We start from the raw sequence: 19058 nt of genomic DNA on the forward strand, positions 1-19058 counted from the left end.
ACTATCATTCAGACGAAAGAACCCCAAAAACACATTATATATCTATCTGCCATGACAATGGAATACAAAGAGAAAAGTAAGAACACATTTCAATTCTCTGCCCCAAAAAACACAACACCAGATTTTAAAAAATGTATAAAAAACCTTTTATTTTCAAACAAAGTTTCAAGGTGTAAACATGTTCATTGTATTATCTGGAACAGCAGCATTACGATAGCAGGTATTAACACCACTATAGCGATGCCAAACCCAATCCTGCTCCGGGGGTATTGTTCTTCACAGCATGCTGTGGAAAAGAGCAAATTTTAAATTAGGCATCAACTATTATTATGTGAAGTTTAAACATTTCTAACTACTACAGGACAATTAATTTGGTATACATCTGAGTTTAATTTCTTATAGAAATAGTTTATCCAAAAATTTGTATCATCATTTATTCAACCCGGGGGTCGTTCCAAACCTGTATATGAGTCCATTTGTTTGGAGAAATGTCTCTGTGGTTTTGAGTCAGTCCAAGTTGTTTTGTTCAGGAGGTTCAGACTTACACAAGATTGAGTAAACGAAAAATTGCATTTTTAAGTGAACTATCGCTTTAATAAAAGTTAATGGGTGCCTTTCAAAATTGTTTTAGGCTTAAATACTCACATCACTTTCTTCATGATCTAGTAGCTTTAAATGAAACCGTCTGCCAAATGAATAAATGCACTAATACAGAATTATTCCTAATTATTTTACAGCTTAGTTTCTATATTGCACTAAAAATAAAATTTTTACAGAAATGTTTTGAAAAACAAATAAAAATCTATTGTTGTGAAATACCTGGATGAGGATGTAGTGTAAATGTCCTGCTGAATTGTTGTGACAGCACACCCAGGCTTATCTCTACTCTCACAATTTCTGTGGAGTTCAGGTTCAAGGTCACGCTGCTCTGCAGTCTATAGCGCCCTTTGCTGTCATATGTTAAAGTTGTATTTTCAATTCCCAAGGGTGCAGACCAATTCACAACAGGTTGGGGAAAGCCATGGGATGAAAGACTGATGGTGATATTCTCACAGAGATACTGAATTGCAATTGCAGGTTCATCATATGGAGCTTGAGGGGTTAAAATAGATCATATTAATAAACTGACAACTAAAATAAAGTGTGTAGTTTCAGCATTGCGATAATATTAATAGTTGTGCCAAAGGCTACCTTACTACGCACTTTTAAAACGTGTTCCTTCACTCACCTGCTACAAGCAGATGCACCTTCACATCATATGGACCATTGTTACATGTCACATAACACCTGTATTCGCCATTATGTTTTTCCTGAATGTCAGTTAACATTAGTGATGCATTTCCTTCCTGTAACTGGTCATGGAAGAGAGATGTTCGTCCTTTGTAAACTTCACTTTGCTTTTCAAGCTGATCCCTGCCACGATAGAAGCTGTGCACCACAGTATTGCCATGCTGCCAGTTTATAACCAACATGTCAAAATCCACATTTGGTCTCACGGGAAACAAGCAACTGAGTACAGCATCTGAAGCTGGAGCAGCGACTATCTTCTTCACAGGAACCTCCTGACATGATCTACCTATGAAACACAGCAAGGCGCTGCAGACTGCAGAGATGAAAACAGTGACAGGTAAGATATACTGCATGATTAAAATATTTAATAGATTTTACATTTCTTTCAAACAATGCTCTGAATAGTTTAAATATGGGGACTACAAGGAAACGTTTGTAATATTAAAAATAACGACAGTGACTTAAACCAAAAAGACACTATAATCCATAACATTATGATCTGAAATCTGTCCTAGCAGAAACTTTATTGTGGTACAATACTCTGTATATTAATGTTAAATATACAGTTAAGCTTGTAAATAATGCACAAAGGCCACATTTACTGTAACTGTAATAAATATACAGCTTGTGAAAAGAAACGTACAATGAATAGGCCTACATATGAAACTACTATATTATAGACCATTTTTAGGGATATAAATCTATGTATTTATTGTCTTTTATTGTCATATTTTCATAGTACATACCTACTGTCAAATTTTTTCATAACTGTGTAATATTTTATCAATATTGTATTCTGTATTTATTCTAACTGTATATCCTGCACTTGCTAATTGCACTAATCTATGTAGGGATTATAACCGCGTGGTAAATTAAGATAAAACATTACCCAATATGACTACAATAACGCAGTTTAAAGTCATCGCCTGACTTTAAACAAAATTGATTAAACAAAAAAATAAGAAAGATAAAAAGGATCGAGGGGAGAGAACAACCAACTTTCTCTTTTACCACGCGTGCAATGGACGAGTCACGTGACGCTTGGCTGCAGAGCTTTCTTGTAGCTCCTCCTCTCTAGACGTCCAGCGAGAAGGAGCTACAGCCTCGAACTACACCGCTGTGCAGCACGTGATCCATGCGCTCCACATGGGAAGATGGCGGACAGTAAGAGACAGTTCGAGATAGTCGGAGTATGCAAAAAATTATCTTTAAAGATAAAATTTACTTTTAGTTGTGTGCAAATGTTTTCTTAGCTGTTTTGAGTCCCTGAATGTGCAATCGTGCATAGTTTAACGTTAGCGTCAAGAACCTAACTAACGTGACATAACGTTACGTCCTGTACGTCCACTCTTAATTAACAGGGTGCACCGCTTAAGCTTCGAGGGCCTGACTGTGGAATATTTATCCATTTCTAGTTATTTGATCACCAAAATGAACTACAAAAGTGATTCGAATTTAATGACTAAGATTTTCACTTGCCATCTATTAGTCTGATATGCCTGCAATCACGAGGTGGTGATGCCATCAGTTATTACAAGCTTTTCCTCTGGCAAGGTATGATATTGATAACTATACTTTGAATGAAGATATGCATTATGAGCATTCCTCGGTATGCAGGTAATTTGTCATAAATAATGCACACTGGAAAAAGTGTACTGTTTTTGCACTCTTTCTATAAAGTCACCTGTCGTCAACAAACAAGTGATCCAAACGGATAATTCCCAACTGTGCCTGCACAACCCTGACCTTTGAAACAAAAAGGCTAACTGATAGATCTGTGTAAATATTATTTTGTAAATGTTTTTTATACATTTTATACATACATATTTCTTTTCAAGTTTTAGCTAAAAAAAATTTTTTTTTAGAGCATCAGCATCATTTTACAAATACAGTACGACGTGCTGTACTGTGTATCAATGACGCTGCGTGTAATGATAGACAAAGTTAAACACACATGAAAACAGTGCAGATATAACAGGTGAGATATAAGACTTAACCATTGAACATTTCATATTAAACCAAAGTGGCAAAAAATGTGTTTCAAAATAATTACATAGGCCACATACCCAAAAGGACTCCTGTAACAATCATCCGGCATCTATGAAGGCACATAAACGCTTAAGAGATGATACAGAAAAACAAGTGGTTAAATCAATAGGCTTAAAGTAGCCTACTACAGTGCACGTTAATTCACACAAAGTGGTTGTGTGCCAATGTCTACACGTGGACCCACCTACACCCTCCCCCATGGAGACCGTTAAAACACAAGTGCACCTGGCTGGTACGTTTCACCTTGGTAAACAAAGACATGCTGAGTGACTGCATAGGCCTATGGTCTTATTACAAAATTATCCTTTTTGTTTACCTGGATAAAAAACAAATTCACACAAACAACTTAAATTAAGTAACCCGTGCAAATGTATACATTTCATTCAATTAATAATGTGTCTTTAAATTCAGCTTACAATTATTAGTTTTCTTTTTTAAGTAATATAATTTTTATTTTCAAACATTGTTAAATATAAATATTTACAGATAAACTAATCTAATAGACGAATGCACAATTTCTAGGTTACAAATACAGTAGCGCACTCGCATTAAACACAAACCTCGGCACCGGACCGTGATCTTCAAGTTAACGTTCCATGGATCGACACAGACGCGGTTTTACTTACCTGGCGTAGAGATAAAAAATGTACATCAGTATATTATATAACAAAAATAATGGCTCTTGGCTTCATTTAATGGAGCGCCTCAAGCACTCCAGCTCAGTAGGGGGCGACCACCACAAAACAAGAGGTGTCCACGACCGGAACAGATAATGAAGATCCGGTTTATGTGAACAGTGTCGTTGTATTTTTATTTTACTCCATTGTTATCTTAAACAATTATTGTTATCTGGACACACATCACGGTATTTGTTAGTAACTTATTGTATCCTGCAGCGTTGTTTTAAGATTTTACGTTTGTTGAATTTCGTTTGGCTGGTTTATACAGAATCATGTGGCATCATCTAAACACTGATGAATAGACGTATTGCTGCTGTTCCTGCTAATGTCTTTTTATATGTTGTTTAGTATGAGGTTTAACTCGATTATTTTTGTATTCAAATACATTTAATCTGTGTCAAAATGTAGCTCCTATATATCGTTTATTGGAGGACTCAGTGGTGGGAGTGTGTATTATGTTTGGGATGGCACAGTAGCCTATTTTCAATACACAATTGTCGCGGTAAAATTACGGTAACTGTATTACATACTATGCACGTATTTATTAATTTCTTAATGCGTTTCAGTTACATTGACCTTTAATGTAGTCCATTTTGAGTTTTCTCTTTTTCTGTTTAAGAATTACATTTAAAATACAGAGAGAGAGATTGTAACCATTGCATAAGATCTTAAAATGGTGCAAAACCACCACCTACTATGCTAGTGTGACCAAATTCGGATACTATATATATGTGTTGTATTAACAACTGTAGGTATTAATATCAGTGTTATTGACAGTATTGGTCTATTGCAAGTGTGACAAACCTAATCACTGGTTTGTTTTGCAGGAGACGCTCAAGATGGCTTTAAAGTCTGGAGAGGAGCGTTTGAAGGAAATGGAGGCGGAGATGGCGCTGTGAGTTCTTTACCATAACACTACAAATGTGTACAAAAATGCATGAGAGTAATGTGAAGTGATTGTGACTCTGTTCTGCTGTTCTTGGTTCTCCTGTAGGTTTGAGCAGGAGGTCTTGGGTGGACCTGTGGCCATCTCTACTGGTGCCCCAACGATGGTTGAAGGTCTGCCAGTCGCATTGGCAGTTTCAGCTCTACCCATGGTCAGGCACATCATTGGTACAAACACTTACAGAGAGGTAATATCCACACACTCAGAGGTTGTTGCATAGAATCCATCACATACCAGTAGACGTCATTATAGTTTCTACTATAAACATTAAATCCAGTACATTTTCAATTGTGTTTTGGGCAGGGTGATGTATCAAATACAGACTAATCTGTGTTTTATTTTTTGTTAGGTCCAGCAGAGTTTGGATGCCAGAGCTGCAACTTTTGTTGGTCCTCCACCAACTGGATTTGTTGGCCCCGGTACAGCTATTTGAATGGACATTAGGTTTAATTTAAATAAACCGAGGCACATTTGTTAATTTGCTGATTTTTCTGTAGCTATGCCGCCAGTGGCTGCACCTCCTATGATGCGTCCTGCATTTGTCCCACACGTCTTGCAGAGACCAGGTATTAAATTCATCAGTCTTAAGTCACAGAGCCTTTATTTCAGTTGAGGATGTGATTTTTCGAGAGACATTTAGTTTTTTAAATATAGTGATATATCTCTTTCAGTGGGGCAGAGAATGCCAGTAATGCGTGGGCCGCCGCCTCAGGGCATGATAGCACCTCCTCTACCCAGACCCCCACCGCCTCCACCCATGATGATGGCTCCGCCCATGTCAGGACCACCTCAGCATCACATGGCTCCAATCGGACCGCCCATAGGACCCATGCCTCCAGTGAGTATTTATTAAATACAGTCTGAACATGTTAGCTTAAATTTTGTGCTGCACTACCGTGTCATTGTAGCAAAGGTCAGATTTTCAAGTGTCTTTTCGACAGGTTGAAAGCATGAACCCCATGGCACCACCAGGACCACCACGGCCTATGGCTCATGCACCTCCAAAAATGACTCCTAGCGTTATACAGGCAGCTCCCACAGTTTACACAGCACCTCCTGCCCCCAAGAGAGCAGATTTAAAAAGCCAGAAACAAGCTCGCATGGTAAAGTATAAACAGACAAATTTTGTCCAACTAAATCCATGTAATCCAAATGGTATTGAATAATCCCAAATAGTCAAAACTTTATTTTAGCAGTTTTAATGTCTTTGGAAAATGTTCAATCTTCTCTTCTGTCTGTCAGGAGGAGTTGTTAGCTCTGGTGGCAGAACAACAGGCTGTAGTGATGGCTGCTGGACTTCTGGATGCAAAGAAGGAGATGGCAACAGATGACAGCATGAACAGGCCAAGCAAGCCGGAACCGGAGCCTCTACACACAGAGGTTCAATACACATTTTTAGATCTGTTCAGGGTGATCCTTTGTGTAGTAGTGAAGTCTGTGGCACTATACCACAGGCAAACAGAAATAAGATAAGCTTCACAAACATTCCCACCATCTGCCATTGGTCAGAAGAAAGCAGATGGTTGGTCATTGTTGTTAGTTTTTTTATAAGCGTTTACTATAAAACTAGTTTTCAGGATAGTGATTGTTTTAATAATGCATCATTCATGCTTTTATAGACTGCTGATACCAGCACAGAAGATAAAAAGAAAACGAAACAGGAGAAGATGAAGAAATGCATCCGGGTTGCGGCAGGCGTCTCGTGGGAAGACACCAGCCTTTTAGACTGGGAATCAGGTGTGTGGGCACCTACAAAATGAAGTCTTGCTGCCTAAACAACAAGCCTGTAAATGTTCATTGTTTTATTTTCATGTTCTCTCTCTCTCTCTGTGAATTTTCCAGATGATTTCCGGATATTTTGCGGGGATCTGGGAAATGAAGTGAACGACGATATCCTGGCAAGAGCATTCAGTCGCTATCCGTCCTTTCTGAAGGCGAAGGTGATTCGAGACAAACGCACAGGGAAAACAAAGGGTTACGGCTTTGTGAGTTTTAAAGATCCAAACGATTACGTGCGCGCCATGAGAGAGATAAACGGTGAGCTTGAAGACAAAATGAATGTGAATTGAGATCAATGCAGTAAAGCTCACTCAATATTTTTTGAAACTACTGAAAAATCCTGCTGTGTTTAAACGAATGTATTGTTTTGAATTGTAGGGAAATATGTGGGTAGCAGACCTATCAAATTGAGAAAGAGCTCATGGAAGGATCGTAACCTGGAGGTTGTACGTAAGAAGCAAAAGGAGAAAAAGAAGTTGGGCCTGAGATAATCCATCTGCAACGAAACTGTGGACTTCATTTGTCTGTGTGTGTGCGCGCGCAACCAACCTGGATAAAACATAACACAGTTGGAGTTAGTCACAGACCTGCATAATGACACTTGCAACTACAAAACATCAACCATATGGCCTGAGATACACATTTATGTAACGTTCTTTATTATGCACTGAACTCTCCCTCACTGCACGCTGTAAAGTCATGCGTATTATTTATCTTATATGCCGTTTTCAGATGTATAAGGTATGGTAACGAAACTGGTTTGGACGTTGAAACTGTCGGTTAAGTTTTCTTCCTCATTTGTTAAACTCATCTCATAAACAGCAGACATCAATATTCAGGAAGACCATTTGATTTGTTTTCTCACTCAGAGTTGAAGTTTTGTGTAAAAGGAATAAAAATGCTGATATTTTTAATAAACGGACGAGTTGTGTAGTTTAAACCCTGTTTTGTTGTTGTTTATTTCACAATTACACGGTGCCGTTGGTTCTCAAATCAACCACTAGGTGGTGTCCCAGCGTATTAAATCTGCCTTGAAAATACTTTTGTGTGACGCTCCCTTCAAGTTTAGTCCTAAAAAAGGTCGAGCAACACATTTTTAGACTCAGGTGCCAGCAGTGATGCTGAGCATATGTTTTTTTTCCTCATTATTTTACTTTAAATTGCATGACCTTCTGAAAGGCTCATTTCCTAAAGCTGGTGTAAAAAGCAGAAATGTATTTCACTGCCTGACCAACAACCGAGACGAGCATCACAACACCAGGATACTATGCAACGAAGGGCGACACGTGAGTTGATCCAGGACCTTAATTCTTAATCTATGCAAAAAAATATAATTTCTGTATTGATAATACGTGGCTGTATCTCCATGCCTTCCTTTTGTTTTCTTAAAAAGTAAATGCATTGCCATTTGATGTCGCATTTGTTCAGTTGTGTTTGTATGGGAGAATATTATAGGGGTCTTAACGCTATTGTTGTGATAATACAGATATCCGAAATGAAGATTTATGTGCGTATCAATGTAGGATGCTGTACTGTGTAAGTGGCATATGAATACTGTACTTCAATAAATATGCTATTCCCATGATATACATCACGGTCCAAAATAATCTTCGTTTTGTCCCAGCTTCATAACCCCACAGAAGCACTCATTTAAAGTTTGGGGTAAAATTGTATAAACACCGAACGACCTATTTCTCTTCTTCGTTTGTAAATTCGATTGGAGGATGATCGCGCGCCTCCGCCCAGTGATCATCGGCGCGAGCGCTTCTCTCAGCCTTCCTTTTGTCCGACTGGGCACCTCAGCGGAACACTCCATCCAGAAAAAGGGGTACAATTGTTCCAACGTTGGTCCCGTTTGATTGTATACGACGAACACAGCGTATATAACATCCCCCGATAGCCAATACACGTAACGGCGTCTTAAACGTTAAAAGTGTACCGATATATGTCGTAAAAAGCGTCTTCGACGGCGGTCACGGCAAACGCGGGCACCCCCATAAGTTGCTTTGGAAGCGTCGAAGGGACCCGACAATTCTCACAGCAGTACGCCAAGAGATGGACGGGAGAGAGGACGGTACGAGCACGCGCGGACGCCGAGGCTGTTGCGGGGAGTGCGATCGCTCACAGGCGGCTTTATTTGAGTCTCGTGCCTGAGTTGTTTACCGGATGTCCGTTTGTGTCGATGCGGGATTGTTGGAGTTGTTTGGAGAAGTGCTGGATCTATCTTCCTCCTCCCTTTCCCCTCCGCCTCCTAGTTTCGCTCTTTTGGGGGTCTCTGGTCTGACGGCTCTCTGAATTTTCGGACTCTAGTGGCGCACGACCCGGATCGCGAACGTATGATTGGTTGCGAATCAAAACAAGGATGTAAGGAAAATAGTTGATGTGTGACGGAACTTTGGAAACGCGAGCTGATCCAAACACGGAGCTCCGTGGGTTACTCCCGCCGAAGCTGGAGATAGGCATGGTGGTGAGTTACATTTCTGATTTAAACTCTTAACAGCATGTTACTAGGAATATATCATTCTGCCATCTCAAGCGTTTCAACTGACCCCGCTATCCTTCCACCAACGGAGTTACTTTTATTGATAGCGTTGTTGCCTTAGTTACAGCATCACATCAGCATCACCAACACACCGCATGACAAACTGCTATTGTCCCTTATTTTGATGCTGTCTGGTGGGTTTTGAGTGGAGTTTGGGCCCCTCCCTGTCAATAGAGACCCTTCCCACAAACATCATTATTCCATTGGGAGTATAGCTATTTTAAATTGTTATCATCCATTGTCATTAATAACAATTTACGTTGACAGTCATTTGCCTCAAGGAGAGCTCATCCTGATCAAACAAAGACAACATCGCCTGAAACTCCTTGTCCCCTTTATTGTGTTCAAAGAGGGAAGATGTAAACTAGAAGCTGGATTTGGCTTACTACACTGTTAAACATAAAGGTACCTAATTAATAGATAAGGTAACCCGTAAGAAGACCTCTTATTCCTAGCACCCCGATTCTAAACAGTGTATATAGCTGTTTTTGTCTAGTTATTTTTTAGTTACACCTGACCGGACAGATCTGGTTACTGTTTACTCACTGGTTTGTAAAATAAGTGGATCTGCCGGTTCTGCTGGAGACAAACGTATTAACAAACATGTTGGTTTGTTTAAGCTTGGTATCTTAGAATGGCACAGGTTTGTGTTGGTACTTGGTCAACATTGACTAAGAGTAGTTAGCAGTTGAAATAGACCTAACATGTAGCTTCACTTCCTTTTAGATAACCACCACATAGAGTTACTATAATGGGAAATTGTAGTTTTTGACTTGATAATGAGTTGTCACACTCATTCAGTCTCGGGCATACAAAAGCATACAGTCTTGAACTATCAAGGCCAAAATCTGGATTTGTTAATATGGGGTGGTTTTCCCTAAACCACCATTGTCTTGTGGTCTCTTTAGCTATAATCATCCGTCCTGTCTAATGTGTCTTATAAAAGCAGAAGCATGTATCTTTCTACGTTTTTAACCTAAAAACAGAACAGAAATGTATATTTTATGCCGATCTGCAGTTTGTCTTGTTAAATGACTTCAACCCAAAAAGTAAACCATTAAGCCGTTAAATTTTTTGTAACACATTTTAAAGATGGCATCATTTTTGGGTGAACTTTTTCTTCAAGGTTGTGATTATGGACACAGTCTCATCTAGAGCAGTGCCCAAATGCATTTTCTAGCATAGTCATGGTTCTTAAAATAAGGTAGTAATGTATTGCACCTGATCTCTGGCAGGTTTTATGAGGGTGAAATGCATCATTGTAGTTCAGCCACAGTATCACAGCCCGACAGTTGGGGTGTGCAGGAACTTGTCAGTCTGTCCCTCGTGTCTGAGAGATTTACGACAGATATTTGGAAGTCCGAAGTCTGCTGTTTTCCGTACTTTTGACAGCCTTGATTTGATTTTCTGCTGCAATCGTTCGTCCGAGAGTGCAGTTAAAATCAATAGAGTTTGACGTTAATGAGATCTGAAGTTCCTTCTAGATGTCAAAGGAAGAACTGTGCACAGCCCATATGTTCAGCTTGCTATCTTAAAGACCAGGGCTGAGTTTCTCAGATGCATCGTAACCTTAAATTGATCTTGGAACCATTGTCACCAATGGAGCTACGATCAACTTAGGCTTACAATGCATTTGGGAAGCGCTGCCAAGGAACTATTTACTTGTAAGTAAATAAGTCCTAATGTTTCCGAAGTGCATCTTCGTAGATTCTTCTGAAGAACTGCTCCTTTTAACTGCTATAAATATGTTTATCAAACTGACAGACAGATGTTACTTGTCCTCAAAGTGTAAATCATTTGTGATATTTTAAGGCCCTACTTTGGTTTATGGAGTGTCCAACAACAAGTTTACGGACATACACGGTTAAAAAACACATTCATTTTCTAATAATAGGCAGTTATTTTTAATCTGACTCTCTAATCCCCTCCTTTCTGTCAGCCTACTCTGATCTGATTGGTCAGATGGTTTTGTCTGTTGTGATTGATTTTACGCATGCAGTCGCAACGTAGGCGGGCACTATACAGAGTGACTATACAAATCCGACCCGGAACTGAAATTAAAATACCAGACGACTCGTTCGTGTGATTCACAGTCGACTCCTTTTTCCCCAAGCTAGTAGCCTTATTCGTTCACGTTCGGCTTTACAACTTAGCAGACTACTTACATGCACACACAGCAACATTACACACATTACATGACATTACATTTTATAATGTAAATGTAATATTTACTCTTTAAATAAGCAAAACCTGTTTGCGACCATAAAGGACCATATTTAAAAAAAAAAACGACTGACATGCAAATAGAGAACCCCACACGAAGACGTGAATAGAGCATCACATGTTCATAACCCCAGAGAGAACACGCCTGCATCAGAAAGAGCCGCATTACGCAACCTTCTCCTCCATCCTTTACTGCCACTTGGGCTGCTGCAATTACATAAAGAACTCTTGGATGTCTAAGAGAGAGAGAGAAAGGGTAGGGCTGCATAATGTCTGCCAGTCTTCATTTACATCATCATCTCATCTGTTTCCTGTTTACCGCTTGAGTCGTGTGTCTCTCAGACACTTCCCTCCCTCCTCTTTTCTCCTCATATGAAAAGGTCGGACATTTGTTTTGTGTGTTTCTCAGGCGCATCTCTTGAAGTAGAATGTGTGAGGTTTTATGTAACGGTAATGCTTCGTGGATTTTCGAAGTGGTGGCTGGTGATGTGGAGGTATTGCGAGGGAGACAATGTGTGGTGGAATCTTAAAGTCATAGTTCCCTAAAATGATACTCTCATTTGCCTACTCTCATGTTTGTGCAACTAGCACATCATTTTTTGTCTGCCGTGGAATGCAACATATTTTAAATATTGTACTTTTTTTTACTGTTTTGGAGCTTCGTAACCCCTAATCGCTGTATGCTTTTATCGTATGAAAAAGAGCAGAACTTTCGCGAAAATAGGACTGTGCGATTTGGGGAAAATACCTAATTGGGATTATTTAAGTGAAAGTGACCTATTAGTCAGTTATGGTGAACCATACCTGAAATGTGACCTCTGCATTTAACCCATCCAGAGAGTAGTGAACACACGCACAGCAAGTCATGAATACACGTACACCCGGAGCAGTGGGCAGCTATCACTGCAGCGTCCGGGGAGCAGGTAGGGGTAAGGTCGTTACCTGCCGGCCTTGAGGATCGAACTAGCAACTTTCTGGTCACGAGTCCGACTCTCTAACCATTAGGCCACGACTATTTATTTATTTTTTGACTGATTGCGATTTGATCGGTGATTCGTATTGTGGTTTGGGCATTATTCAAATAGGAATTACTTTTGTTCTGTTGGTTCCCAGCTGCCAGATTACATCACATCAATAGAATCCAAAAACCAGTGTACACTATTACAGTTTCCCTTTAAACAAATACAACTCCCATTATAACCCTTACATCCCTAAAATGTTCTATTGTTTTATTGAATTATTAGAATAGTAGGCTACATAGGCTGATTTATTCATTTTTAAATATTTGACATTTTAAAAACAAAATGTGCAGAATGTTTCATATCATCCAAGAGAAATTAGCAAAAGTGTTATGTTATATTTACATTAGTTTGAAAAACGGAGCCAGGCTCGAGAAGACACGGGGTGTGCGCGTGCGTCAAGCCTCCTCCATATTGCCAGATGCGCTTGTGGAGACTTGTGGTGTAGACAGGCTATGTGTGCGATCTTCTGAATTGGAGTTTTCTTTAGTATTTATCTGCCTAATATGATCTATTTGACTCTCCAGACTCACAATCTCTCTCTCTCTCTCTCTCTCTCTCTCTCTCTCTCCCCCCCGCTTTCTGTTTATTCACTTTTTTAATGACTGGTTAACGCAGTTGGCTACGGCAGTGCTGATTGGGCATAACAAGGGTGCGCTCACTCAGATTGTTATCACGAATGCCACTCAAAGCAGGCTTGGAAAATATGTATATCATAATTTTCACATCGCAGCCTCATGCGGTTAGCAAATCGCAACCTGTCACATCGATTTCGATTTTGTTTTGCACATACTTGTGTTCTGTGGGACATCTTTTGCATTTTCTGGAATTTATGTAAACTTCCATATAACCCTCTGTGCTACATGTCCATAAATGGCAAACATATCATGTAAAACCGTACATTTTTGCACTGTGGTCCATTTTTTATGAACTATTCTTGAGCAGCTGTGACGGTGACCTCGTTCCCAGACTTAGATTCGAGTTCTGATGCCCCTGACTCTGATGCCCTTGACACTGATGCCCCTGAGGCAACAGAAGAGTCACAATTTGCCACTCAAGTCGTCCTCCTCTGCCAGCCCTTACTTTCTCATAGACCAAGTGTTTATTCCATCGCTGTACGTGTATATCATTATGTAAACAGCTTTAGGTTTTCTGCTGAATGTGGTTCGTCGCTCTGCAAGATGATTAAAAAACATCCATGCACCCATAACAAAGTAACAAATCAACTCTGTAGTTTCGTGATTCGCTCCAGTCCGGCACTTTCTCTCTCTATCCCGCCGGGCTGGTGCAAGGGTACAGGTATCTGGGCGTGCATATACAAAAAGATCATTGTCACGTATTTCAGAAGTCAGATTGTTTTGTAAAGCTGTTAATAGTTTAAATAAAGTTATGTTTTAGACGAACCAAGGCGACACTTGCTTTGAAATGCGCGATGCTCGCAGTCTGAGTGCTTTGACGTGATACACAGCAAACCTCGTTTTGGGAGACACGTGTGAAATCACCAGAGACTCAGTGCAAAGACAAGTGCGAAAAACAAACCTAAAGACAGAGAGTCGCAACACACTACAAGTGTGCATCTTATACGAGAGTGAAAAGCTTATACTTGTTGTCAATCTTCCTACTGTATACATATGATATAGCCAGAAGAAAATTTTCAGAACTTAATTTGATATCTTTAGTACATTTTCATAAAAAATTACTCAATTATAACTATGGTTAGCATTCAAATGAACTGTAATAAATAAATAAATAAAGTAAATTCAAGAAAAATTTGGGATAACATATAGAATGGGACGGAACTACAGAACGAGCACACAACACATCGTCGCATTAATCTCTTCACAATTACCAACTCGCCGATTGCCAACAAAATACATTTGACTTAGTTTGAATTATCGCGTGCAGTTCATGTTGGCGTCTTTCAGCACTGGGAGCGCAGCATCTATCAGTTTCAAACGATCTCCAAATCCAGCGTTATATCCACCGTTTATATCCATCACTGAAATGCTGTGAACAAACACACCTCAAACTTCACTCCCTATCGCAAGAATAACGAGTAAAGAGTAGCTCCAGGCCCACAGCGCAGCCAATCTTGATAAGAGGGTCTTCATATGCTCGTCGGTTGGCACGTGGGGGAACTATTTATTTTGCCTTGCCGTGCTTTGCCGGGAGAAATGCCCAATAAAAGTAATAGGATCCAGGAAAACAGGGATCCAGACTTTTCCGAAACAAGTTGGAGTGCTGGGGGAGTGAATCCAGCTCAGAAATACTACGTCATACGTCCGACTCGATTTTAACAAGTTGACCATGGTAAGCATGAGAATGCATGACAAAGCATGTTACCCTACCTTTAAAATATTAGGTTTTCAGTGATTCTTTTTAAAACATTGAAGTGGGGGTTTCTGGTCTGACTTTTTTTTATTTTATTCCTTCCATAACTCAAAATCAAAAGTGCATTAATGGATCAGAAGTAATATTTTGGATTATATAGAATCATTTTACAGGAACATAGTGTATGAGTTTTTTGTTGACAATTTTTAAAGACCTTTTTTAATTGGACGATTTTGAGTTCTGCGAGCTGTATATAAGTAAAAACACGGCTGTCTTCACCAGCTGATATTTTTATCACAGCGCAGATCATTTTGTATGGTGCATAGCAGCGTTCTAGTCACTTGTCTGTGGTTTTAGAAATACAAACATTTCGAGCACATTTGTCATTTTGTTCTTTAAATCAAAAAGGCATCATAACTGTGCCATAGTCATGGCTAAAGTGTGTTTTTAGGCCATGGCATGATTAGGACCAGTTAATAAATGTGAACTAGATATGGCCCTGTTTGTGTACCCTTGTTCACTTGCCGCTCATGTAGGCTCTCTCCTCTGTGGTGAATGATGTGTTCGGTGGCTTTATGCTGTGGTTTATCTAGTCATCAGATGCAGAGTTAAATAATGATTCGTGCACTTGGTCTGAGTTTTGTCACAGAGGAAACGGGGTGCTTTTTTGGTCTTTGCACAACTTGCATACTTTACGTTGAGTCTGTTAAAACACACTCTTTAAGTTTAACATCTCTCCCGTTGCCAAGGCAACACGTTTCCCATCACGTCATGGCACAGCTCTTTACTGCTCCTGTGTTCCGTGTGGAGGAGTTTCACATTCCTCTCTGCACTTCATTTGTCCGTCGTTTATTTTGAAAGAATGATGTAAAGCAGTCGCAGGTCCCGTTAAAGCAGTTGCTTTGAACCCGTGCCCAGAGGAATCTATACGCCAAAACAAATGGTCTGTGCCCACCCCCCGTCACCACCACTAGTATGAGCCACTCTGTGTGTGCTAACAGGGTAACTTATATGGATTGCTTTAAATGCAATAGGCTGCATAAAATACATGAAAAGTTTTGATTGTATATTTTATGTAATAAAGGCGTTGAGTATGATAGAGTTTGACTCCAGTATGTTATCCGGGGGCAAGACCGTCGTCTTTCTATGTAAAACCCTAAGAGTTTTTTATTATGTGGACTTTATAATGTGAAGCTAGCTATCTAAATATGTTTTTTTAAGATTAATAGATTAATTGTTCAGCCATATTAATGACAACCGATTAATAATATTCCGGAAAATGTACGTCCCTAGTGCAAATGCAGTCTTTCTGTTGTTTTCAGTCATTTATAGACTTTATCGAGTATGCACAAACTCTCTCACGCAAACAGACTAACGCTTTGTGTAACCGCAGCGAACCCTTCCTCTGTAACCTCTCTTCATCATTTCCTCATCAGTTTGTCTTCTTTTCTTCCGTCGTCTCACGTGGCCCCAGCTGGGAGGCCGAGAAAGTATTTAGTATGCCAGCAGTGGCCCTCAGCCTTCCTGCCTCTCCATAGAAAGCAGGACAGAACATTTGTCCAGCATGAGGAGGGGGGACATCGCCACAGCGGACTGTGAGAGCAGAGTTTCTAAGATCAGCTCCAGGAATGTCTGCGATTCATTTGACCTTGCTCATTCCTAGTCCGCAGTTGTCCCCTGACGTCCCAGACACATTCTGGCCCATGCTAGAGTCCTAGGGGAGTCTAGATGGAGTTTTCAGAGCAATTGCTTCGCCGGGTGAGCATTCAGCATTTACGGTGGGGATGGAATGGATAGTGGTAGATCTATGAATGAGGTCTTTGGAGCGCTGGGGGTTGGGTGGGATCTTGAGGAAGGAGTAGGGGGTTCCAGGGTCCTTTAGAAGCCGTGGGTGAATGGGAAGGCCAAGGCTGCTTTGTTCTGGGTTGAGGTCGAAGGGAGAGTGGAACAAAACAGAAATTTACAGGACCGCATAAGGTGACGTGGTAGAGGAAACTTACAGCCGTTCAAGACTGGAAAACAAGAAACGGTCTGTGTGAACTTCAGAGCCATTTGGTGCATTGGCTCTCAACTGGTGGCCAGTTCTCTTGGTGAATGGAAGAAATGCACATTCTACTCAAGCTTAACATGAACAGTTTGTAAACCTTGTTTGTAAAACCCATTAAGTTGAGTCTTGCTGTGCATCAGGTGGTCCGTCTTAACAACCTGTTTTGAAGTGGTTAAAATGACCAGTACCACTGTATTACCCTGTTAACTAAAAGTGCCTGTAGTTTCATGGGCTGCATATAGCACATCATCATTTGATTTTATACCATGGTATTACCATGTGATTCCATTACTCTACTGTGGTACCACCATAGTACTTTTTGTAAGGAAGAATGTCTGAGCCTACTCTGATACGCCATCTATTAACTACCCCTCTAATCTTGCCTTCTAATGGTCTGCAGGTTTTTTGGAGCTTGGAAAAAAGCTGCTTAGTCTTGGAGATTTAGAGGTGTGGTTTGGGGAGGTGACTCTCCAAGACGATTGACAATAGCCTCTTCTGCTTGACTGACCTTATGGTTGCTCGTCCATTATCGTGTTTTGAGGTCAGACCAGAGACACCCGCTGTGAGCAACAGAGAACCAGAAACAATAAACTTAATGGCCAGTTCCAGTTGATGATATCGCAGGGTTTTGTTTTTGTGTCCTTACTAATGTAACCACTGTAAGAATCTAAACACTTTCTGTTTACACTTCACGTGTGTCCTTAAAGGGACATTCCACCCAAAAATTCATAAAAATGTTATCTACTATGGAAGTCAATGGTCATTCAGAACGGTTGGTTGCTAACATTATTCCAAAATATCTCTACTTTGTGTTAAACCTAACAAAGAAATGGATACATGTTTGGATCAAATAGGTGAGTAATTCATGATAGAATTTTCAGTTTTGGGTGGAGTGTTCGAATTCTTTCTAAATGTATGCACCCGCACGTCCTTGCAAACCTGCATGAATACTTTCTTTCGTCTGCAAGACACAAAATAAGAACATTTCAGGTAACCTAACAACAGTGCCCCATTGACTTTCATTTTATGCACTCAAATTTCTTAAAATATCTTCTTTTGTGTTCTACATATCGCATATAAGTTTATGAACAGTTTATGTAATAGTTCTGTATTTTTTAAAAATGTAATTGCACATAGAACATAATAAAAAATATATATATAGTTGTTGTATGTATAAGTTATATATATAAGCAATATATAGAAAATCAAGAAACCACTGCAACCGACCACACTGAATCGAGACCACATTCATATTTCATGATGCATTGCATTATTTTATAATAAAAAGGAATTGATCGTTGTCCGATATCAAAGATATATGCTGATATCACATCTATCATAATGGACATCATAAAATGTCTGTTTGTAAGGTCAGATTGCATCGTGTGTTCGTGTGTGTGAAGCTACTCTCTGACAGCCCAGAGAGAGCAAGATAGGATGTGATGAATATAGCGTGTGTGTGTGACCCATTTTATTCAGCGCACCTACAGGCAGACTTCACTGCGTGTGCTTTTACTGGACGCATGTGTGTATGTAGGGTGGCCATTAATACAACAACCACACAAACTCCCACAGATCCTGTGTGCTGCTTGCGCAAACAAACCCACTGATGTTCATTTTAATATGTTTCTCTCTACATCCATTCTGTTTCTTTATTTATCTGCCATGTGGTTTCAACCTTTTCTTCATGGTCAAAGGCTGTGCTGTTACTATAGAGATGCTGCCCACATGATGTTAGAGATGTTGACAGCCGTACTTTTGTATTAATCCTCTCGCTCTTCTGTTTATCAGCAGTTCAGGATGTTCAATGACCTCGGACCGGTGTATTTGAGACAACCGCTAGGAACGTTGCTATGGCGAAGCACAACCATACAGCGACGGTGATACCATGGTATTTTAGCGTATCCTATGGTTCTGAATGATTGCTATGTTTTAGCATTTTCATGCTATGGGATACATCAAAGAATACCACGGTATTACTCTAATGACCAATACTTCACACACGTGTGAATGCTTTAAGATACACAAGTTTGATGGAATGCAACATTGCATTGTCATTGTTGCGGTATGCATCATCAAAACGTCAGCAATTGTGTTCTTGAGTGAAGTATGCTTTCGGCTTAAAATCTTTGTTTGATGGCTGAACTTCTCT

At 39.9% G+C, this 19058-nt stretch overlaps 2 protein-coding genes across 11 annotated transcripts; one reads left to right on the forward strand and one right to left on the reverse strand.

Moving 5' to 3' along the window:
• Positions 1–7696, forward strand: rbm42 (RNA binding motif protein 42). Of its 9 annotated transcripts, XM_079469556.1 has the most exons (12): positions 1–76; positions 1407–1627; positions 4847–4914; positions 5014–5152; positions 5315–5384; positions 5463–5531; positions 5637–5803; positions 5907–6068; positions 6208–6345; positions 6585–6702; positions 6808–7002; positions 7123–7689. In XM_079469556.1, exons 3-12 carry the CDS (start codon positions 4859–4861, stop codon positions 7233–7235), a joined length of 1227 nt encoding a protein of 408 aa, XP_079325682.1. In that variant the 5' UTR covers positions 1–76; positions 1407–1627; positions 4847–4858; the 3' UTR covers positions 7236–7689. The 9 variants fall into 9 exon arrangements, with proteins under 9 accessions (XP_079325682.1, XP_079325677.1, XP_079325678.1 ...); XM_079469551.1 differs by lacking the exons at positions 1–76; positions 1407–1627 and adding an exon at positions 2325–2480; XM_079469552.1 differs by lacking the exons at positions 1–76; positions 1407–1627 and adding an exon at positions 2381–2454.
• LOC306901642 (CD276 antigen-like) lies at positions 127–4063 on the reverse strand. 2 transcript variants are annotated; one of them, XR_013787386.1, is made up of 7 exons: positions 3900–4063; positions 3357–3655; positions 1229–1603; positions 820–1092; positions 646–685; positions 461–540; positions 127–286 (listed from the first exon to the last, which is right to left on the reverse strand). XR_013787386.1 is itself a non-coding variant. In XM_079469561.1 (4 exons), exons 1-4 carry the CDS (start codon positions 3400–3402, stop codon positions 183–185), a joined length of 798 nt encoding a protein of 265 aa, XP_079325687.1. In that variant the 5' UTR covers positions 3403–3525; the 3' UTR covers positions 127–182. The 2 variants fall into 2 exon arrangements, 1 of the variants encoding a protein (XP_079325687.1); XM_079469561.1 differs by lacking the exons at positions 461–540; positions 646–685; positions 3900–4063 and having other exon boundaries at positions 3357–3525.
• Positions 7697–19058: the final 11362 nt, after the last annotated feature.

The sequence above is a fragment of the Barbatula barbatula genome (assembly GCF_947034865.1).
Source record: "Barbatula barbatula genome assembly, chromosome: 12".
NCBI lineage: Eukaryota > Metazoa > Chordata > Actinopteri > Cypriniformes > Nemacheilidae > Barbatula > Barbatula barbatula.